The sequence below is a fragment of the Pseudophryne corroboree genome, chromosome 6 (assembly GCF_028390025.1).
Source record: "Pseudophryne corroboree isolate aPseCor3 chromosome 6, aPseCor3.hap2, whole genome shotgun sequence".
Classification (NCBI taxonomy): domain Eukaryota; kingdom Metazoa; phylum Chordata; class Amphibia; order Anura; family Myobatrachidae; genus Pseudophryne; species Pseudophryne corroboree.
In genome coordinates, this window is record NC_086449.1 from 315644400 (window position 1) to 315669154 (window position 24755).

The window sequence follows — 24755 nt, forward strand, 5'->3', positions numbered from 1 at the left end:
TATCTGTGTGATATCTTTCAGAAAAATAACACAAAGGAGGGGATAGCTGCGGGGGAAATCCTTTCTAAAGTCAGATCTAAAGAACATATTCCCAGAATTAAATATTAAAGAAGTTAAATATATCCTTCTGCTCAAGCACCGAGGTTTGGTAAGACTTTCAATAGGATTAACGTTAACATTATGTTGAGCAGATGTCAACGATTTATGCAGTGGGAAGTATTTTACATTAATATATTTTTTCAGGTTAGAATTTGATCACCAATATACAATGTATATGGTATACACACACATAGATACACCTATTCATATAAACACAATAGACAGACACCCAGACATATAATAAATTGTTCTATGTGAACATTTAAATAAATGACTCGCCAATCATTGTGATATATCATGATCTTTCTGGGATGTAGGAATAGATAGATGTGTAGATATTTTAATATTCTAAGCGGGTTCCTTCATATTTTAACATGGAAAAAAACTTTATATTGTGTCTCCAAGTCTTTCATGTCCAGACTTTTTGCAAATGACCTCTTTCCTGTAGAAAGTGCTTGTTTTTTTGTTGAATGTAAAGATCATTCATTGGAAAGGGATCAATGGTGCTCTTAGACACAAGGAATTAGCCATCCTTTGGTTCACTGGAGGTTAGTTATAATCACATGACATCTTTTTGCCAGCTTTCTGGGTGGCAAGGCCGTGGTGAACTGAGGAAAGAGGAATAAAAAAGACAAGTTGAAAGGAATGAATGGAGTTCTATTAACCTTTTCAAGAGCCAATAATAAACTGTTGGTATACTTAAACCATGTATATGATTAGCAGAATAAATAGTATAATACAAGCATTCTAACACTAACAACAAATGTGTGCAACACTCTGTTTTTCAAGAAATACAAAAGACAGTAAACTACACATCTACAATAAAGCTCTCTATTGATAAATATTATACAGTAAATATAATATTTAGATTTTAAGTGTCCATTGCATTACATAAGAAAAATAAGTGAAATACTGTAGAATGTGTTGTTTCGTGACTAGTGATAATGGAAACTACAATATGGCAGTAGCAGGCTTATGTATTTTATGTCATGTGTATTAGAAATGATATGCGTTTGAGAATATGAACCAGAAATTTTACTAGTGTAGCAGCCTCTTATTAAACCAAACACTACTGTATAGCCTATTCTGGGTGGCACTGCATAGAAGTTGATTCCGTTCTGACAATGTTGTTTAGCTATCATTTGCTATTTTAAATGAATTGGAGCAAACCCCCTTTATACAACATTTGTTTTCTATTATGGAGAGGTGCAGCAGTTGAGGGCAGACATGTGAAAGTGGCTGTTTGATTCTCTTTTTCATCCCCCTGACCCTGCCTTTGTCCCCTCTCACCCTGGGAATGTCACGCCTCAGTACTTCACTTTGAGATGCTCTAGAAAGTGGCTTTGTTATTCCATTTTTTTAGACACACACAAAATTGTTCTCATTCCCCCTGCTGTAAAAGATACTTCAAATTGGGACTCAGTTCACAAGTGCAATGCAATTTGGCTAAGCTCAACCTTTGTTCTGTTTGTACAAATGACCAAACAGAGTACACATTATACAGTTGATCTACTGCTGCCGTAACACTGAAGTGAGAGGCTGGGAGAGAGCTAATCCCCCCAGTACCAAGGTGGCATTTTCTGTATTGGTACTATTTCCAACAGGGAAAAATGTGGAAATTCGTATTTGATGGTTTTCACAAGGACTTTGCATCCCACTGGTCATAATCCAATATCAATTGGTTCTTTTATATTAAGCTGTTAATTATTTCGTTTAATTACCTGTCATATAAAACAATGGAATGGAATAGTATAACCAAAACTCTGTATAACTATACTAAATATATAAATGTATGCAAATAACAATATATTATGTATTAATAAACTGGTGTCCACTGTCCATGGAGATTAGTAAATACAAGTCATATAAAATGTAGTATGCAGCACAAGTTTGTTTAGAATGTGGGTTTGTTATCTGTTTTCAGCACTCCGAGGTACACTACTGTATACTGTATGCAACATCTGCCATTTACTATGTGCCCGTATAAAGGAAAAAGCTTTTCTTACCATTTAATGAAGATTATTCTATTAGTTGTCTTATAGTTTAGTGGAATGTAGCCTACAACAAAGTGGTATCCAGATAGCAGCTGTAAAAGGCCCTGGTTGTGACAATCAGTTGTATGTATTATGCTTTAAAAGTGTATAAACGCTGTCTGACCCACACCATCAAAATATGTACAGAAGAGGTTTAGAATACAAGACGTAGGAGATACTGGGCCTGCTTCTGAGTTATATGCTGCAGGGTCCATGTGCATCTTTTACTGGTATTGCTTCTGCGACCTTATGCAAATACTGTACCGTTACAAGTTCTGCATGATGTACATCCATGTACCTGCATGTGCACGAACTGAGGCTAACTTTCACCAGGTCGTTGTAAACCATGACTGTTGGGTACAAATCCAAATCAGGCCTTAAATGCTTAAGTAGATCATTAGAATGTAGCCAAAGCAGTGTATGTATCCTAGTCATCCTAGTCATAGTGACTTTATTTTTAATTATGTTTATTGCTGCATGAAGCTTACTACAAAATGACTATAACAAAGATTATTGTAAATTGGCAACAATATCGGCATACAAAGTACATCCAGCTTTATGTGAATAATAAGTTAGACTTCTTACTTGTCATATTACTGTAGTTCTGCACAAGTTATTAGTGCTTATAGCAGGCATGTCCAAACTGTGGCCCTCCAGCTGTTGTGAAACGACATATCCCAGCATGCCCTGACACAGTTTTGCTGTCAGAGAATGCTAAAGCTGTGTCAGGGCATGCTGGGATGTGTAGTTTCTCAACAGCTGGAGGGCCGCAGTTTGGACATGCCTGGCTTATAGGTTTAGCTGTCATTTATAATGCAATCAGTTTTTGGTTAATCCAGGATGCATCCTGCTGTAATTTCTCTATGTATTATTACAATCATCTTGATATTTGTTGGCCACAGCTGTGGCTGATTACAAATACTCACATGGACATATTCAAAACATTCAGGTACAGCCGGACCTGTCACACATTAATTAATATCTACATCATCATCATTACCTTCTACTCCCTAAGCAAGGAAAACAACAGCAAGTAAAACAACACTAGAAGTAGACAGCAATGACCATATTCATTTTTATTTTTTGAAAATAGCATTTGGTTTGTGTTTCTTGCAAAGAAGTTCTATACTGTCTTTCTATATGTTGGTTAAACTCCATCCCAGGGCAGAACTACTGATGGTGCAGCAAGTGCACCACATCTGGGCCTCTGGGCACTCAGGGTCCCACTGCTTGGTGGAATCATTGACTCACACTTAGGGGTATATTTACTAAGGTGTGAGTTTTTTTTAGAAGTGGAGATGTTGCCCATAGCATCCATTCAGATTCCACTTAACATTTATATAGCTGCTTCTAGAAGATTATAGCTAGAATCTGATTGGTTGCTATGGGCAACATCACCAGTTCTGAAAAAAACTAACACCTTAGTAAATATACCCCTGAGAGTCTTATTATTACAATACCTTTGTGAGTTGTAACTAATGCTGATGCCAGGCAGGTGGTTGGTTCCACTCCTTATCTTGATATTGCTGGCAAATGAGGTGCTGTGAGGTCGTACTTTGCAACATCACTCTCATCCCTGGCACAAAGAAAGCAGCAAGAGAAGCCTCTTGGTTTTTTAGTGATAATAATAATAATAATAATAATAATAATAATAATAATAATAATAATAACAACAATAATAATAATAATAATAATAATAATTTTATTTATATAGCACTCTTTCTCCAACAGGACTCAAGGTGCTTTACAGAAGATTTAAGTAATACAGCGATAGGCTGTACAGACAAAAAAAAAACCCTAGAGTGCACATTAAGCATAATGCAGGATTGGTGTTGGCATTTTGAGTAATAACTTCACAGAGTACCAGGTGAGGCAGCCATGATAACATACTCATAGATTGATAAAGTATTTCACAATGTGACTAGTGACTAGTCTTGTGGACAGTATGTATTTTGTTTCTTTCTATGTAGTATTTATAAATATCACAAGTAAAACTTGTGATGCTATATCATAAGTTTTACTTATTTGGACCACAGTTTGAAAAAAAAACTCCAAGGCCTCCAAGTCTTGTTTCAATTGCTTTGCAAAACTGGCAAATATTTGCTGCTCATTTTAGCATTTTAGCATCTTAATAAGTTGGATATGGAGGCATTAGTATCCATTTTTTTTCTTTATAAGCACTCAGATTAACACTATAGGGCCTATTCATTATTATTATTATTATTATTATTATTATTATTATTATTATTATTATCATAATTGGCTCCATATTTGGGACATTTTAATATTGATCTGGTGCGAGGAAGGACTCTCATAAAATGCAGCCATATCTGTGATACCTACCATTGTTTATTCCACAGCTAGTTAATAGTGGCAGAATTTTACACTGCAGGGTCCAACGCAACAGTGTTAGTACGCATATATGAACTGAGTTCACATGAACACTGCTGTGGGTGACACAGGGAGAAGAAGGCAGAGGGATCTAAACAGATCCCTGTTCAAAATTCAGACATCCTTCCCATTCGAAGTAGCAGGACTCCAGAAATAACCTGCAGTCACACTTTAAATTATAAAAGTTTGCTGAATACAGGGGCACCTCGAGCCCCTAATAATAAATGGGGTTGTTACTTAAAACATACGGAATCTAGCATTTCCGTAGGTATAACATACCATTAAGTGATGATGAATAGACCACTATATATTTTCTTGTGGAGTAGACTTGTAATGAATAATGATGTAGAGAAACTTAAGCATAGCTTCCCTGTTTTGCCCATGCCAGATAGGTATGCCGCTTGCAGAGATGGATGAAAGAGTTGATTCAGAAATTCATAGGAATTTTACCAATATGTAATTCATGAATCGCTTTGCAAGTTGATCCAGATTCACCCAAGATTTTCCAAATAAATTATGCCCTTCCAGGGATTAAGGTAATTATTGTATGTTGAGGCCATGAAGTACCCATAAACATGACATGCCTGCAGCCTTATAAAGAAGATAACAGCCTCTCTAAAATATATTCTTCCTAGAATGTTCCATGTTCCAAAGAAAAATATCTTAGAATGGTGCTATTTATGATGTATCAGTGACCTGGGGGTATATTTACTAATATTCGTGTTTTAGCCATTTTTAAGGGTGTTTGAACTCGAATGGTATCGGGTGCATTTTACTGCAACTTTTTGAATCCTGATACGGTCATTTACTAAGCTGCCGAGTTTGCAACATTCATCTTTTCCGATGTCGATGTGATTCGTAATGTCAGGCAGTGTTTTACGGGAGTGATGAGTAAAACACTGCCTGCAAAACACAAGGAATCCCAGCCGGATCTGTGAGATCCGTGCAGGGCTTCATTGTGCACCTTTAAAAAAAAAATAAAGTGTTAAAAATCAAGAAAAAATTGCGTGGGGTCCCCCCTCCTAAGCAAAACCAGCCTCGGGCTCTTTGAGCCGGTCCTAGTTGAAAAGATATGGGAAAAAATTGACAGGGGTTCTCCCATATTTTAACAACCAGCACCGGGCTCTGCGCCTGGTCCTGGTGCCAAAAATATGGGGGACAAAAAGCGAAGGGGTCCCCCGTATTTTTAACACCAGCACCGGGCTCCACTAGTCAGAGAGATAATGCCACAGCCGGGGGACACTTTTATATAGGTCCCTGTGGCCCTGGCATTAAATCACTAACTAGTCACCCCTGGCCGGGGTACCCTGGAGGAGTGGGGACCCCTTAAATCAAGGGGTCCCCCCCTCCAGCCACCAGAGGGCCAGGGGTGAAGCCCGAGGCTGTCACCCCCCCATCCAAGGGCTGCGGATGGGGGGCTGATAGCCATGTGTAAAAATAAGAATATTGTTTTTTGTAGCAGTACTACAAGTCCCAGCAAGCCTCCCCCGCAAGCTGGTACTTGGAGAACCACAAGTACCAGCATGCGGTGGAAAAACGGGCCCGCTGGTACCTGTAGTACTACTACAAAAAAATACCCAAATAAAAACAGAACTCACACACATTGAAAGTAAAACTTTATTACATACATGCACACCTACATTCACATATAGGAGGGTAATTCCAAGTTGATCGCAGCAGGAATTTTTTTAGCAGTTGGGCAAAACCATGTGCACTGTAGGGGGGCAGATATAACGTGCAGAGAGAGATAGATTTGGGTGTGGTGAGTTCTATCTGCAATCTAAATTGCAGTGTAAAAATAAAGCAGCCAGTATTTACACTGCACAGAAACAAAATAACCCACCCAAATCTAACTCTCTCTGCAAATGTTATATCTGCCCCCTGCAGTGCACATGGTTTTGCCCAACTGCTAAAAAATTTCCTGCTGCGATCAACTTGGAATTACCCCCATACTTACCTATGTCCACACGTGGCACGGTCCATGAATCCATGGGGTACCTGAAAATAAAATTATACTCACACTATCCAGTGTAGATCGGTCCTCTTCTGAGCTTGTAATCCACGTACTTGGCAAAAAAACAAACCTAAAAACCCGAACCAAGCACTGAAAGGGGTCCCATGTTTACACATGGGACCCCTTTCCCCGACTGCCGAGACCCTCCGTGACTCCTGTCAAAGAGGGTCCCTTCAGCCAATCAGGGAGTGCCACGTCGTGGCACTCTCCTGATTGGCTGTGCGCTCCTGAGCTGTCAGTCAGGCTGCGCACGGCAGAGATACGTCAACCGCTGACCGCAAAGTTCCCAACATTGGATACAATGGAGCACCTATGCGCTACATTGTATCTCTGCCGTGCGCAGCCTGAGTGACAGCTCAGGAGCGCACAGCCAATCAGGAGAGTGCCATGACGTGGCGCACCCTGATTGGCTGAAGGGACCCTCTTTGACAGGAGTCACGGGGGGTCTCGGCAGTCGGGGAAAGAGGTCCCATGTGTAAACATGGGACCCCTTTCAGTGCGTGGTTCGGGTTTTTTGGTTTGTTTTTTTTGCCAAGTACGTGGATTACAAGCTCAGAAGAGGACCGATCTACACTGGATTGTGTGAGTATAATTTTATTTTCAGGTACCCCATGGATTCTACTTGGAGAAGGGGACTGAGCCACGTGTGAACATAGGTAAGTATGTGTGAATGTAGGTGTGCATGTATGTAATAAAGTTTTACTTTCAAGGTGTGTGAGTTCTGTTTTTATTTGGGTATTTTTTTGTAGTAGTACTACAGGTACCAGCGGGCCTGTTTTTCCACCGCATGCTGGTACTTGTGGTTCTCCAAGTACCAGCTTGCGGGGGAGGCTTGCTGGGACTTGTAGTACTGCTACAAAAAACAATATTCTTATTTTAACACAAGCCCCCCATCCGCCACCCTTGGATGGGGGGGACAGCCTCGGGCTTCACCCCTGGCCCTTGGGTGGCTGGAGGGAGGGGACCCCTTGATTTAATGGGTCCCCACCCTCCAGGGTACCCCGGCCAGGGGTGGCTAGTTAGTGATTTAATGCCAGAGCCGCAGGGACCTATATAAAAGTGTCCCCCGGCTGTGGCATTATCTCTCTGACTAGTGGAGCCCGGTGCTGGTGTTAAAAATACGGGGGACCCCTACGCTTTTTGTCCCCCATATTTTTGGCACCAGGACCAGGCGCAGAGCCTGGTGCTGGTTGTTAAAATATGGGGGATCCCCAGTCACTTTTTTCCCATATTTTTGCAACCAGGACCGGCTCAAAAAGCCCAAGGCTGGTTGTGCTTTGGAGTGGGGACCCCACGCAATTTTTTTTTTTGTTTTTACACTAAATGACCCTTTCCCATAGATAACCATGCACAGATCTAACTGATCCGTGCATGATTATCCAAACTCGCCAGGAAAAAGCAGGTCTATTTTTTTGCTGCTTTTTTTAACGAATCGCAAAAAAAAACACCCGCACTTGAGCATTCAGAGACTAATACCCAAATATGAATTAATAGTGAATACCCGTGTTGTATGAAATAACAGCCGCATTTGACCGATGGTCTATTCATTCGTATTTCTGAAATTAGCCTTGAAAACCATTATGAATAGCCCAAACACTGCCGAGATTTGTGCTTAGTGAATTCCCGTGTTGGGATTTAGAAAAAAAACACAAATCGGTCAAACTCGGATTATTAGTAAATATAGCCCTGGTCTCTGATTATTCTAATTTTTCAATTTCTTGTCTTTTATGTTATTCTATTTTATTATCCGTTCTTTATATAGCGCTCACATAGTCTGCAGTGATTTCCAGAGAATATTTGGCCATTCACATCAATTGCTGCCCCAGTGGAGCTTACAGTCTATATTCCCCATCACACATACATTCATACACACTTGGGTTAATTTTTTGCGAATAGCCAATTAACCTACCAGTATATTTTTGGATTGTGGGAGGAAACCGGAGTACCTGGAGGAAACCCAGACAAGAACTGGGAGAATATACAAACTCCACACATTTAGGGCCATGATGGGAAATAAACCCATGAGCTCAGTGCTGTGAGGCAGTGATGCTAATCATTACACCATCCGAGCTGCCCTTTTATGTGCTCTCTTGGTACATTTTTGTCATACTTTGCTCCATAAAGACCTGAAAAAGGTCAACAGTGCCTAGGTTGACCCCAAAGGGTCGACATGCACAAGGTTGACATGGGAAAAAGATAGACTTAGTGAAATGGTTGACACAGAAAAGGTCGACATGAGGTTTTCTTTTGTGTGTTTTTTATGTTGTTTACACCCTAAAATGACTGGGAACACCAACTAGAGCACCATGTCCTCGCTGCTCTCAGCACAGGTTACTATTCCTAATCGTAGTCAACATGGATGGTAGAGTAAGAAAAAGTTGGAAAAAAACAACAAAAAACTCATGTCAACCATATGCTGTGTCGACCCTTGCCATGTCAACCTTTTGACAATGTTAATCTTTAGACCATGTCGACATTATTACTGCTGACTTATCACTCGGATGCCAATGACTCATAATCAATGGGTCCTGTTGGCGAAAGAGCGCTAAATAAATAAAATTACTATTATTATTATTATTATTATAATCATTGGCATCTAATATAATAATCACAAATGGAAAAAAATACACAATATTATATATATATATATATATATATATATATATATATAAAATATTGTGCCTTTTTTTCCATTGTAGGAAAAGCCCATATCTTCACACATCCCTTATTATAATTATATTGTTCAGTCCTTTAATACCGAGAGTAATTTAATAGCCAATGTAGCTGCTCTAATACACATGCAGTACAGTGTTTGTTATCTCAAGTGCTGTCATTTTTACAATGCACTGACAGGCTCAAAAAAAACAAATTTTCTCAAGAAATACATTGACATCTCACCTTATGTGTTTCTATAATGTACTGTTTCCTACAACTCTTTATATTTTCTGAACTTTAATGCCATCTGCTATTTAAGTATACAAGTGGTGAGGCAATTAATTGTAATTTAAACTACAGTAGTGTTTTTCACAACTTGTTGCTGGTGCCAGAAACACTGTTGATCACTAGTCAGTCTGCCCTCCCAACTGTAACTGCGGCTCTTTTTGAATCAATAAGTGAAATGAGTTTGTTGTATTGTCTATTTGGTACTTTATAAAGAATGATGATTTGATTAAAGAAAGAAAAAGTACTCCCCAAACACTACTCTGTAGCCAAAGTGTTAGTTTTGTAGATGTCAAACAAATTGGGGTATATTTACTAAGATTCGTAATTGTCAGGATTTGGCGGGAGATTAAACACGAATGACATCGGTAGTGTGAATTTGCAACTTTTTTTTTTACGACTCATTTACTAAGCTGTCGTATTCTGCATTTTCGTTTATTCCGATGCCAATGTCATTCGTAATGTATGGCAGTGTTTTACGGGAGTGATTAGTAAAACACTGCCGGACTTAACACAATGAATCCCGGCCAGATCTGTGAGATCCGTGTGGGGCTTCATTGTGTATATTCTGAGAAGTGAAGAAAGAGTTAAAAATCCCAAAAAAATTGCGTGGGGTCCCTCCTCCTAAGCATAACCAGCCTCGTGCTCTTTGAGCCGGTCCGGGTTGTTAAAATACAGGGGAAAAAATGACTGGGGTTCCCCTATATTTAAACAACCAGCACCGGGCTCTGCGCCTGGTCCTGGTGCAAAACATACGGGGGACAGAAAATGTAGGGTTCAACCGTATTTTTAACACTAGCACCGGGCTCCAATAGTCAGAGAGATAATGCCACAGCTGGGGGACACTTTTATATTGGTCCCTGCGGCCCTGGCATTAAATCCCCAACTAGTCACCCCTGGCTGGGGTACCCTGGAGGAGTGGGGACCCCAAAATCAAGGGGTCCCCCACTCCAGCTACCCAAGGACCAGGGGTGAAGCCCGAGGCTGTCCCCCCATCCATGGACGGTGGATGGGAGGCTGATAGCCTTTTGTGTAAAAAAATAATATTGTTTTTTGTAGCAGAACTACAAGTCCCAGCAAGCCTCCCCCGCAAGCTGGTACTTGGAGAACCACAAGTACCAGCATGCGCGGGGGGGGGGGGGAAATGGGCCTGCTGGTACCTGTAGTTCTACTACAAGAAAAATACCCAAATAAAAACAGAACACAGACACCGTGAAAGTAAAAGTTTAATGAACATACATGCACACTTACATACATACATACTTACCTATGTTGACATGAAGTACTCGGTCCTCTTGTCCAGTAGAATCCAGGGGTACCTGTAAATAACATTATACTAACAAAGAATCCTGTGTAGATCGGTCCTCTTCTTCAAAGTTATAATCCACGTACTTGGTATAATAAAAATATGAAATACCCGGTCCACGCACTGAAAGGTGTCCCATGTTTCTACATGGAACCCCTTTCCCTGAATGTCGGGACCCCGCGTGACTCCTGTCAAAGAGGGTCCCTTCAGCCAATCAGGAAGCACCATGTCATGACACTCTCCTGATTGGCTCTGTGCTCCTGCACTGTCAGTCAGGCGGCGCACTGTGGATACAATGTAGCGCAGCGGCGCTACATTATATACAATGGTGGGAACTTTGTGGACTGCGGTAGACCGCGAGGTTAAGTGGGGTCACTCTTGTGGTTGGCCCCACTTAACCTTGTGGTCTACCGCAGACCGCAAAGTTCCCACCATTGGATATAATGTAGCGCCGCTGCGCTACATTGTATCCACAGTGCGCCGCCTGACTGACAGTGCAGGAGCACATAGCCAATCAGGAGAGTGCCATGACGTGGCACTCCCTGATTGGCTGAAGGGACCCTCTTTGACAGGAGTCACGGGGGGTCCCGACATTCGGGGAAAGGGGTTCCATGTGTAAACATGGGACCCCTTTCATTGCGTGGACCAGGTATTTCGTTTTTTTAATTTACAAGTACGTGGTTTATAACTTTGAAGAAGAGGACCAATCTACACAGGATTCTTTGTAAGTAAAATTTTATTTACAGGTACCCCTGGATTCTACTGGACAAGAGGACCGAGTGCTTCATGTCAACATAGGTAAGTATGTATGTATGTATGTAAGTGTGCATGTATGTTCATTAAACTTTTACTTTCACCGTGTCTGTGTTCTGTTTTTATTTGGGTATTTTTTTGTAGTAGAACTATAGGTACCAGCGGGCCCATTTTTCCCCCACATGCTGGTACTTGTGGTTCTCCAAGTACCAGCTTGCGGGGGAGGCTTGCTGGAACTTGTAGTTCTGCTACAAAAAACAATATTCTTTTTTTACACAAAAGGCTATCAGCCTCCCATCCACCGCCCACGGATGAGGGGATAGCCTCGGGCTTCACCCCTGGTCCTTGGGTGGCTGGAGGGGGGAGACCCCTTGATTTAGGGGTCCTCACTCCTCCAGGGTACCCCGGCCAGGGGTGACTAGTTGGGGATTTAATGCCAGGGCCGCAGGGACCAATATAAAAGTGTCCCCTGGCTGTGGCATTATCTCTCTGACTAGTGGAGCCCGGTGCTGGTGTTAAAAATACAGGGGACCCCTACGTTTTTTGTCCCCCATATTTTTTGCACCAAGACCAGGCGCAGAGCCCGGTGCAGGTTGTTTAAATATAGGGGAACCCCAGTCATTTTTTACCCTGTATTTTTACAACCAGGACCGACTCAAATTTTTTTTCAGATTTTTAACTCTTTCACACCCCTTCCCACTGATATACATGCACAGATCTCACTGATCCGTGCATGCCTATCAGAATACGGTAAAAAAAAGCAGGTCTATTTGAAAACTGATTTTTTTTTACGATTTGTACTTTTTCACGGCAGTGTTTGGCTATTGCCGGCAGTTATTGTGAATACGAATTTTTTGTAAATTACCGAGTTGTATAAAATAACAGGCGTGTTTGACCGATGGTGTATTCATTCGTATTTTTTTCTTTGCCTTCAAAACAAATATGAATGCCCTCATCACTGCCGAGATTTGAGTTTAGTAAATGCCCGAGATAACACTTTGAAGAAAAAACTCAAAATCGGTCAAAATCGGGAGCTTAGTAAATATACCCCATTATGATTGCTAAGCCATTTTAGTAGATGAGATGATATTGTAATTTCTGAAAACCTTTTGTTACCTTTATAATCATGACACTATGGCCTTATTTCTCAAACTGTGTGCCGTGGACACTTTCAGGGATACCTTGGTTTGGCATGTGCTACCTGGGGATTTACTGCGCAGAATTTTTGTTTAATTTATTAGTTCTGCATCTTAAACTCTGAGCCTTACCCAAATGGTAACCACCGCAGGTAATTGAATGCCTCCAAGCTCTCTTCTTCATCACTTGATGCAAATTATTTTTTTTGTGAGGCTTTGTGACCAGAATCTGTAGATTGACAAGTACATGAAAAAGTGATTTGTGTTTTCTGCCCATACAGTAGGTACTACAAAAATTATACCAGTGGAGTTGCCACTGCATTGTCTGGCTATTTTTGCCTTTGGCTACTGTCATGATTTTAATGTAAAGTAGATGAAAAATCATTTTTGTGTTGGGAAAGTAAGCAATACACTTTTGTACTACATAACACCAAGTACAGAAATAATAAGATGTACAATAAATAAGTAAAATAAAGGGAGAGCTATGAGCGTCACTGGGGCAGTGACTGATATGAATCTAAAAGGCTGCTGAATATGTGCGCACTATTTAAATAAAAGGTGGATTTTTTTGTACAAAAATGTTGACACAAAACTGTTTGCTTTTAATAGACTGTGAGTAAATATAAGGTTAACTAGGGATCATGTTCAACAAAAAATAAATCATCAGTCTATACTGTGTAGACAGCTCTTAACCAAATATAGGGGCTGATGTAGGGAAAATACTACACAGCTTGCATACAGTATCTTGCATGAATTCTCACTGCACAAAACCAGAACAGTGGGTCCACGTGCATGGGCAGAGCTGGATGAGACATGGTCATTCTCATGTAGGCCACGTACAGAAAGGGCAAGCTTGTGCAATTGAAGGAAATGCTGTATTATTTTCAGATTATCCGTTGCAAGTGTAAATAGCAGATAATGATGGTTTCAAACATGGGTGCAATTGGAATGTAAGTATCTCTGAGATGTGTCTTGCATAATGCAGGCGCATAAGCTACTATTGCTAAAAGGAATGCATCTTGAGTTCAGCATGTTAATAGAAATAATGGGTGTGGCCACTAAGGGCGCCGTGCACAGTAACTGTCACTTGAGTTGCACAGAGCTTTGCTTCCCAATATCATCTGCTCTGAGCAAAAAAGCAGCACTTAATAAGCTGCCTGCTGTATACTAGGGCTCCAAATTCCTGTCTAAGCATCAAATGCAGAACGGGAGTGAAATATGTGATGCAGAGAATGTGATAAAAAATGTTTACATTTGTTGATGCTTGCTGATTGGCTTGTTACACTTTATGTACTATAATTAGTCTTTTTGTCTGGTTGGAGTCAATAATTCTGAATTGTCGAAATGTATCCAAATTTAATTACTGGCTAAATAAATACGCCCAACCATATTCCTTACTACAAAGATTTTTGGCAGGAACCAAGTGTAGACAGTAGGTGGCAACAAAGAGTCTCCCATTTTTTCTCTGACTATTTTATAGCCTATTCTAAGGTCTCATATGCAGGGCCATAGCTATCTGTTTGCCAGTGGATATGCACTGTGTGCACACCATCTGGCAGCACCACCTGCATGGCCGCTCTATCTAGCGTCACTCACTGCTGCCGGTCACCATCTCCCACTGCCCGCCTCCCACCACTGCACTGCTTATGTGGTGTATGCTCAAGTTGCACATGGTAGTGCTGCCATCATTTTGCCTTCATCCCAATCCCCGGGCTGGTTTAGATGCTCTGCCTCCGCCTCCTCTGCACTGTCTCCAGCCTGGGGTTCGAGAGAGACGTGATGATGCTCAGCTGACTCCCACAATGCTCGTGGCAGCAAAGAAAGGTTAGGTTTTAAATTAAAGAAGTGGATAATGAAGGAGGCATAGGGAAGGGGCGTTATTAATGGTGAGGTAAAGTTATTATAAATTTAGAGAGAGTGAGGCATGGAGAGAGAGTTTGGAGTGGGGAGGGCAATGCTGTCTCTTGCACACAGCGCTAATATGTCTAGTTGCGGTACTGCTCATATGCCTTTGTATTTTATTTGCATTTATATTTTTACATGCACATTATAACTATACATTTGCTATGGTTAAATAATCAACATAATTTGACACTTTTGCTTTGCCACAGGACAAAAATATATCTCCATACCTACATGAAATAAAAACTAGGAATTTGAAGTTTGTTGAAGTTATACGTGCATTAGCTGCAGATTGTGAATATTGAATGAATTGCGTGAGATTACTATTTCTTTTTACGGTCTTTACACTATATAATTGTTAGTCTTCTAGGACACCATAACTGATACCTTATGTTACAGTATGTTGATGATGTGGACATTCATGTTTGCATTGTATAAATCCAATTGTACACATAACAATGCTACCAGAAATGCTGTTTCATAATAGAAGTAGAGCATTTCCCTCTTTTTAGTACATAATTTTATACCGCCAAGCTCAGTTGCTACAATTATGCATATGCACAACATTAAATGTATTACTGTTATCATATCACCATCTGTACAGCACTGTTCTTTCTAACATTCATTGTAGTCTGTGTTTTAATCTGGCAGGATAAACAAAGATCACTGGACTTTAGGGAAAGCAGCTGTCTTCTAACTTAATAATTAGCAGAAACAGGACTTATTTTACATTCCCAGCCAACTTATATAGAAAATGTATTAAACTATAGATATATTGGTATATGATGTTCATAATGACAACTGTACTTAGATATTAGATTAATGATGTTGATTCAGAACAAATCACCTCATTTTCTTGTAGCAAATGAAGTCATCCAACTACTTGTACCCCAGTTCCCATCTTGCAGTTCTATTTTGGCACTCCATGTTCCACGTTTAGCACTCACATGTCACATTTTTGTTCTATTTTAACAGAGTTCATAAAAAATCTTTAAAAGTCAGATTGCTCATTCAAGTCCATGGGATCTGAATATGAGAGTCGCCATTCAGTTCTACGTTCCAGACACATATTAGCTACTACTGTAATTATATGAATGCATCACATTTACTATAAGTTTATTTTAGTACCAACATTTTCCACAGCATAAGCAATAACCTTCAGTTTCTCCTATAGCAAAGCAGGCTGGAGCTTGCAGTCCCACAAAAGTCAGCAGAGATGCTTCACCCATCTTTCCAGAAGCAATGCTGCATTATGTTTCAATCCTTGCAATATACTAGAACAGTATATTCTTGACTAGATCAAACTGATGGAAACACATTAAATCCTGTTTCAGTAAAAACAATATTGAAGAAAAGTAGCAGCATAGTGTTAGGCTGATGGTTGAGGGACACTAGAGATATCTGTTTGTTGCTATATTATGGTTAGTGTACTTTTCAATATGTGACTTCTTAAACCATAATAAAATAAAGAGTAGGTGAATGAAGGATTACGAAAGACTAAATATTAGTTATTAGTCAATAGTGTCCTACACATAATGTTTCCAGGTTAAAATAAATATAACTATAAACAATGTAGGATTCAATTATATTACAATGCAAAATATAATAGGATTGTGGTTATCTTATCTTAAAACGTAATTTCTCCAAATGATTAACAATTAAAAGTATAGGTTACACCATGAGCAATTATGTTTTAAACCTAATTTTATATATATACGGTATCTGGCTCACGCAGTTAAATAGTATTATTTATAATAGTAACACATATAATTATCAAAATTGTGCTGTTCACAAATCTTAGCTAACTATTAGACATCATAAACATATGTAGTAGACAGAATTCTATCCAGAAAAATATTGCTGCATCTTAATTTATTTTATGTCTAGGAAGAATATTATCATGTGTCATATTAAATCTGCTCTGTTATTGCACTGTTGTGTGTATAATTCCCGAAATTTCCACTATGGAGTAATGATTGGCCATTGACAGGACACAGAGATTGTGCTTAGCAGAAAAGCCCCATTTAAATGAAAGATAAGTAGCTTCTCACAGCAATGTGGTATATTTGTTAAATAGTGTTCTGCAACAAAGGGTTTGATCCATTGCTCTTAGTTCCCATAGGCAGCAAAATCACTTTGGTAAACTCAAAAACCTTCAACTACAACAAAAGAAAGCAGTCCCCAAACCGATTCCTATCAGGTCTCTTTTCACTCCCAATAAGTAAATAGAGGGACCACAAGTAAGTTCATCAAATACAATCTAGGACTTAACTAGAAATGTGCAGGGGATACTTTCAAGTTGAGAAATCTGGTTTGGATCTGTGTATTGTTTGAAGCCTAGGAGACCTTAAGAAGCTTCTTAACATCTCCCTATCTCTATATTGTACATATTAAGATTGGTTTGAAAAGGAGGGTTAGTTTTCTTCCTAGAGGGGGGTTTGGGGCTGAAGTTAAAGCGTAGGTCCTGGACTCAATATATGCTCACACCTGCATTGAAAACATACGGGATCAAAACCAATATTGTGTTAGCCACCTTTATCCCTCTCTGCCTCTGACATCTGAGTAGGCTGCATGCTACTGAAACGAATTGTGGATTTATTGAAGGGAAATTAGCATAAATTATTACCAAACCTGTAAACGTGTGGGGTCCTGCTTTTAGGGAAAACAGGAGCCTATTGCAGTCTTTTCATGCAGAAAGATGAGCTTTACACATCGTGATGGAAAGACTGAATAGCTGTGGTTGGAAGAAGATTCCCATTTGCTTTACACATTGATATAATTGACTTATGTGTATTTTATTCCATTTTCCCAACAACGGTTCCATCTTCTTATTTAAATGAGTGCCCTGAAAGTCCTCTTTTTAGATTTGTTTTGCATTTATTTACAAGAGAGACAATCACTTTTAAAAGACACCCAGTACACACATTTTACATACTTTCCATTCCCATTATTAACAGCAACAAGCTGCAGTGAAAAGTTATTCACAATACATACCCAATGTATTACAATATTTCAAATAAACATGCTGCACATCTAAGCCACAATGGTCATAGATATTTACATTAAAAAAAATAAAAAAAATGGTAAATATCATTAAATATATTCACTAATGGTGTTATTTATCTCCTGTTATGGAAATATACTATCAAGTACAATTTAATCATATATAAATAAAAAAATACTGAAAATCAACTCTAGTTCTATTGTTTCTTGTTAAAGGATAAATGCATATTGTTATTCTTTATATTTAAGCACAATCAATATTTCCCCAGAATGCTCTGCAACAATATTTTAAACTTGCACCTGTTGTATTGATAACCATATATTATTTCCTGTTGGTTGTACTTATACTTTAATTTAGAGGAGACTGTAAGATGCTAAATGCACACACAAAATATTGTTTTCTAAACATGTACATGTCCTAATTATACTAGATAACTGTATGTGTCTATTATATTTGTATAAGGTATTTATATTATTAAACTACATAGTATAATTTTATTAACTGCAGGGTCAATACACACAAATGCTTAGCATTGTAAACACTAATTTAATATTTTATTTTGTGCAAGTATCACTATATAGAAGGATTTAAACAATAAATCTAGAAATTAAAGAGCTGTATTAGAGTTTAGTCAATTAATTTTCTTCATAAATTATTCCAGTAAAAATTACAATGTAAATAAATTTAAATATTCAATTAAACTCTCTCTGATGAGAAGCAACTCTAATTCTGTTTAGAGTTAATTTATTTTAATCCTTTAGTCTTATCGTGTCACTTTACTCATATACATGATAGTCACAAAAATATTACCATTTTCTAGAACAGAGAGTTAGCAGAGCAATTCACAGCACTTCTTAGGCAACTTATTGGTTAATACTGAAAAAAAATATTATGAAACATACAGGTTAGGCTTTCTGTAAATGAATTATTTTCTTTTACCTGAATTTAGAAGGTCATATTGTGTTAGTGCTCAAGTGCTTCTGTTAATATTGGGAAACGTGATTCTGCATTCCAAGTAAGTAATTTGAATTACAGCAGCTATTTCAATATTAATGAAATTGTTTAATCTCCTAAATTCATCGTGTTTAAGTAACGATTTGGTGATTTACTGACCAGCAAGGAAAACTGTCATTAATGTTTTGCTTGTCCCAACACATCTTTTGTTGAGCTACATCTAATTGTACAAAGCCCTCTGGGCTTAAATATACCAAATTTGAAAGGTAATTTACACCAATGCATTACACTGAGGGGAATCGCTAAAATGTTGCTATGAAAAAAATAGAAACATTTTAATATGTGCAAAGTATTGTTATGATAATGGTATAAATGCAAAAATAAAAAAATAAAACCATTTTCTGAGATTAATGACCATTAGCAATGATAATATGATTCAATTAACTACCATATGTTTTCCAGTGACATATATTTATTTGCAAATACTGTTTTAAAATGTAATTATAAGTCGAGTTAGTGCAATTTGTAATCAGCTCAGCAAATTAATAATAAAATAACTAAACCATGACCTATCACTGTATTCTAAAAGAATATCACAATTCACTTTATAATCTGTGGTGTTCCTATAAGGAGTATGATATATAAACTTATATATATATATATATATATACATACACACAAATAAATATATATATATATATATATATATATACATACACAAAAATTATAGACTCATAAAGGCCAATATTTCATATCAGAGGTTAGCTTTTTAGGTAGCAAAATATAAAATAAAAAAATTGGTCCATTATATTTTCATTACAATAAGTTTTTAATAAAGGGGAAAAAATCACAAATATGTTATTTTACATCGACGGTAAAAAAAAGTCTGGCAGTTACTTTGGTTCTGTCATTTCTTTATTGTAACTTTAAAGGTGTATTAAAACTAACAATATTTTCACAATTCATTTTAATACACTGGATAATTGTTTTAACAATAAAAATACAACTAAATTTGTTTGTTGATATATTTCATTATAATTAATTGTTTCCCAACTGTAATAAAAAAAAGTTATTTTCTAAAAACTACTACAATTAAAATATTAAGGTATTCTAGAGATAGTTGATTATTTTGAAGAAGTAATATACTTATTATATTAAGAAAAAAAACCCACTATTGTTTGCATTATTTTACAAGTTGAGAATTTCATTTTAAAATGATAGGACAATAACCAGAAATGTTTGTTGTGTTATTCTTTTTAAATTAATGATAAAACCAATTTTCTTGCAGTTTATTAGTGATATTATTAACATTATTTTATTAAAACATTGTACATTACTATTAGATGTATACTATTTTTATTATTAAAATTTCTGTTTTTACTATTATTGTTTAAGCATTTTCATCATTGATCATAATAATAAATTTTCTTGTGACAAGGGGGAAAAAACACCTCCATGAGAAGTTCCTTAGAGCATGTGACGACATACAGCAAGAACAGCAGGAAATGCAAAATGCAGTTGATTAATATCATGATAATCACCTGCCCTATTGTGAACCACCAGACTCTCAGAATATTGGACTGAAAGAGGAGGAAGGTTTACGTGAGGCAAGCAGGGTAAAGAGATGAAGACAATGACAAATTCACATGTCCCTAATATCCATATAACATTTACAATAAGGTTAGATCCTTGAATACATGCCAATTTCTGTGCCATGATGCATTTAACAATCTATGATGTTAATCATATGTGGATAGCATTGTGTAATCTGTTATACTGTGTGAATAGCACAAGCACCAGTCATTGAAATACAGATATAATTAGGAAGTCTGAGATTGTGTAATAGTGATGATGCATTTTAAAGCCCTCACATCTGGCTGCTTAGCAGCTGTTTAGGTATAATATGTGATGTTGTTATGAGGTTGAATGATTAGGCATTATTAGAGACATCCCTGGGGATTAAGAATGGGAATGCACTGAAATCTAATGCATTATTTTAACATCCCTTAGAGCCCACCTCTTTTTCTGTATTAATCTATTGTTGTATTTTTATGACTTGTTAGTTTGTTTTACTTACAGAATACATCCCACTTACCTGGACATCATCTTCGCTTCTAGGCACAGCTTTAAAACTCACAGCTATGAGCACAAGAAATGTCACTTTAAAGTGTTGAATAGCCTTCTGGCAATGCTTGGGTTAAAATAGGATTTGTTACACAATAAGGAAGAACAATGTTCTACTAGTGTTTATTCTAAATAATTGTGAAAACTTGTTTAAGTTGAAATAATTATTTATTGATCTATACAACACACACACACACACACACACACACACACACACACACACACACACACACACACACACACACACACACACACCTATCTGTCTATTAATTAACCATAAAAAGTTAGTTTTTTCACACAAATATCCCAACACATGGGTTGCAAGCACAGCAATCTACAATTACTGTACACAACTGAAACACTTACTGTATGTGTAATGTCAAGTGGTCACGAATATTTATTTCTCCAAAGTATATATTTACACTATGCACAATATTAAAAATAAGGATACAATGAAGACTTCAGAGAATACATTTTGCTATCATATCAGAAAGAGCACACAGTTAAGCTGCAGCTATGATACTAAAAGAACAATTATGTATATACAGTTACGTATAGATATGTCTCTGCATATATACAATACCTGCATGCATATATCTATACCAACATAAACATTTCCCTACTAAGAAAGTAAAACTCACTGAATTAGGTTGGTCCAAGAACAAGTGCCCTCCCCTTTTGTTAAAAAGTAAAAGCGTTGCCTTAAGTTAGCTCACAATACAAATCAGATAACAATATAGAACAAACAGAATACTACAGCCAAGCAATTTCCATGTCAAACATCCCACTGCTCAGTAGCTCCATTTGTAAGTGTGAATTGCAGACTAAGCTCCCTGCAATGCACACAGGAAGGTTGGTGCATACCTTCACACACACTGTTACTGGGTGCCATCACACTTCAATTCCGGTTGCTGAGCCTTTTCACCCCTTGCCTTGTCTTCAAATGGAAATGATTTCTATTGGCCCAAGGTGTCCATGTAAATAGGTGTAAATGAAACCAGATTATGCCTTTCTCTCCCCCACGCCCCCCTCCTCTTTATTCTCCCTTCTCTATTCCCTCCCTCCTCCTCCCAAGGCGATTGTCATATGATAGCAAAGAAGTGGCACATTAATGAAGCGCCTCTACAGGGGTCTTTTCTGTTCATGTCACCACATAAAACTATCAGATGGTTTGAGGAAGGACATGGACACAACTACTTAGCTTATCTCTCACCCAGCAAAGGAGAAATACTTTCCCCTGCTCCCATTCAAGTGCTGCTCATACAAGAAGCTTGTTCCTGATGCTGAAGATAAAATCACAGTTTATCCAAGAAGGGACCTGGCTGGCTAAGAATTGAATTAAGACCTGAAATACCAGAAAGGGGGCTTGTGGATTTTGTTTTGTGACAAGAGCAAGCAACTTTGAAGCTACTTTTCGGATGCAGAGTGCCAGCTTGTAAAAAGTTTAAGGTATGAAATAAATCTTATATGATATGTGCTTTTGATCATATATAGCCAAGTAATATATACTGTAGTCACAATAAACTCTGTATATGTTATGTCACAAATTAAACCCAAATTATTGTCCATAGTTTATGTTACTAGCTTGTTTACAGTGAAAGTTCAAACATTTATTTATTGGCTGCATTATTACATGTGCTAATTTGGTTGTTTTTTTACCCAATTACATGTAGCTCACCTGTGACCGTAGCAAAGATGCCTCGACCAGGGAGAAACACATACAGTGACCAGAAGCCTCCTTACTCTTATATTTCACTTACGGCCATGGCTATTCAGAGTTCTCAGGAGAAAATGCTGCCTCTGAGTGAGATCTACAAATTTATCATGGACAGATTCCCCTATTACAGAGAAAACACCCAAAGATGGCAGAACTCTCTGAGACATAACTTATCTTTCAATGACTGTTTCATCAAGATCCCAAGGAGACCTGATCAGCCTGGCAAAGGCAGTTTTTGGGCACTTCATCCCAGTTGTGGGGATATGTTTGAAAATGGAAGTTTCCTAAGGCGTAGAAAGCGGTTTAAGGTGATGAAATCAGATCATCTTGCCCCTACTAAGCCATCAGATGCTGCACAGTACCTGCAGCAGCAAGCAAAGCTTAGACTAAGTGCTTTAGCTGCTTCGGGTACCCATTTACCACAGATGTCAACCTACAACCTGGGAGTTTCACAAACATCCAGCTTCAAACATCCCTTTGCTATTGAGAATATAATTGCCAGAGAATATAAAATGCCAGGAGGACTTGCCTTTTCCACAATGCCACCAATGTCAGCAGCTTATCCCCTCCATAACCAATTGACTACAGTTGGCAGCTCCATTGGCACAGGCTGGCCTCACATGTACAGTTCCAGCATGATAGACACTACCACACCTATATCAATGGCTAACAGTGATTACAGTGTGAGTGCCTATGGAATGCCCATCAAGCCACTTTGCCATGGAGGACAAACTTTGCCTGCTATCCCAGTTCCTATCAAGCCTACACCAGCAGCTGTGCCAGGGCTCACTGCACTCCCAACACATATCCCGGCTATTCTATCGAACTCTTCTCCATCTCTGAGCCCAACATCTCCCCAAACAGCCACCAGCCAAAGCAGCCCAGGTACCCCTAGTGAAACTCTCACCAGTACTCCCACTCTACTCTCTGTGGCTGTACACTAACCTGTTGGACGGTATACATCATTTCTCCAAAGTTTACACACTTTACTTTTTTCTCTTATGTAAAGACGTCTCATTCCAGGAAGGAGGTTAATACTTTACGTCAGCTATGTTTTTTGTTTATTCAGTGTGACTTTTTTGACTATCACATACTGTACATGTCCTCATATACTTGAAAATGTTTTTCTGCAGAGCATTGCCATCCTAACTACAGTTTTGCACATTGTTTATTAAATGTATTGCAAAAATAAACGGCAGACATTTTCATGTAGCCTATTTAGGAGCACACGTACATCTTCTTAAACAAAATGCATCTAGTGTGTAATGACTCGAAAATGCTGTTATATTGTAAAACATAGCAACATACTGTACAAGCATTTATATTCAAGCAGTTTTATTTAGAAACAGTTCTGAGTTGTGCAGATAGAAACTAACATCATGACATATTTTATATTTGCAATATATAAAACATGTACAACTATGGCAATAGTAATCACTTTACAACTTGTTCTCATGCTAAATTATACTTTTTAACAAATCAGACATTTACACTAATATAGAAAGTGCACATAATAAACACAAAACATAATATACTAAAGAGAAAAAAATATTGTTTACACTTTGGCTGCCCTAATGTAAATATTGAACTTATGAGTCAAAGCATTAACTGTACTTATTGGCTGTCAATGGTGAATATTAATTTCAAGGCACAGGAAAATTATTGGTCCATGTCACTGAATTTAAAACTGCATATCTATTTATTTTTTTATGGTTTTTTTTGAGGGGGGGGGTAAAAGCCTTGTGCAAAGGTAAATTTGGAATTGCGTGAAGGTTTTTTAGAACCTCACAGAAAGTGCAGTTAAGAGGGTATTGTAAATGTCTGTGTACATGAATGAATTTGAAATGTGTTTATTGCACTTTTTTGACCATCTTTTAGTTTTAATCTAGGAAATTTGCAAAAATTGTTTTAAAAATATAAAAAAGTTATTCTGTTGTGACCTTAAGTTAATTACAAATTACCCTACTGTCATCTGAGCTGTAAAGAAGTGACCACTCAGTCTCCTTGTTGTACAGAAGGCATGGCATTTGCTTATTGATGTTATTATTCACAGCATGTGTGTATGTCAGACTACAAAAAATAAGTGTCTGCGTTAAATTATGAACCTAGTCGTCCAAATAATATTTTCTCATTAAAATGATAATTCTATATAATTGTCTGGCTATTCATTACTTGATTATGTTTGATAATGTTCATTTTTTTTCACCTATTTAAACCTTAGTTCCTATATATACATACATGTGTGTACATGTTTGTGTATGTCTCTGTGTGTATGAGAATAATGGAATCAATAATTCTGAGATGTAAAGTGATCCCTTTATTTATTTGTTTGCTTAATCAAGAAAAAGGCATCTACTTCTTCAACTTCATTAAGAAAAAAAT

General features: G+C 37.8%; 1 protein-coding gene and 1 long non-coding RNA gene across 3 annotated transcripts; one reads left to right on the top strand and one right to left on the bottom strand.

Annotated features, from left to right (window-relative positions):
* Positions 1-381: 381 nt before the first annotated feature.
* On the bottom strand, positions 382-21659 carry LOC134932140 (uncharacterized). Of its 2 annotated transcripts, XR_010179253.1 has the most exons (3): positions 18389-18441; positions 12805-12901; positions 382-707 (listed from the first exon to the last, which is right to left on the bottom strand). It is a non-coding gene; the product is annotated as an uncharacterized LOC134932140 (long non-coding RNA). The 2 variants fall into 2 exon arrangements; XR_010179254.1 differs by lacking the exons at positions 12805-12901; positions 18389-18441 and adding an exon at positions 21521-21659.
* FOXB1 (forkhead box B1) lies at positions 18535-24522 on the top strand. The gene is made up of 4 exons (XM_063926261.1): positions 18535-18593; positions 19971-20212; positions 20612-22105; positions 22330-24522. Exon 4 carries the CDS (start codon positions 22352-22354, stop codon positions 23315-23317), a length of 966 nt encoding a protein of 321 aa, XP_063782331.1. The 5' UTR covers positions 18535-18593; positions 19971-20212; positions 20612-22105; positions 22330-22351; the 3' UTR covers positions 23318-24522.
* The last annotated feature ends 233 nt before the right edge of the window (positions 24523-24755 follow it).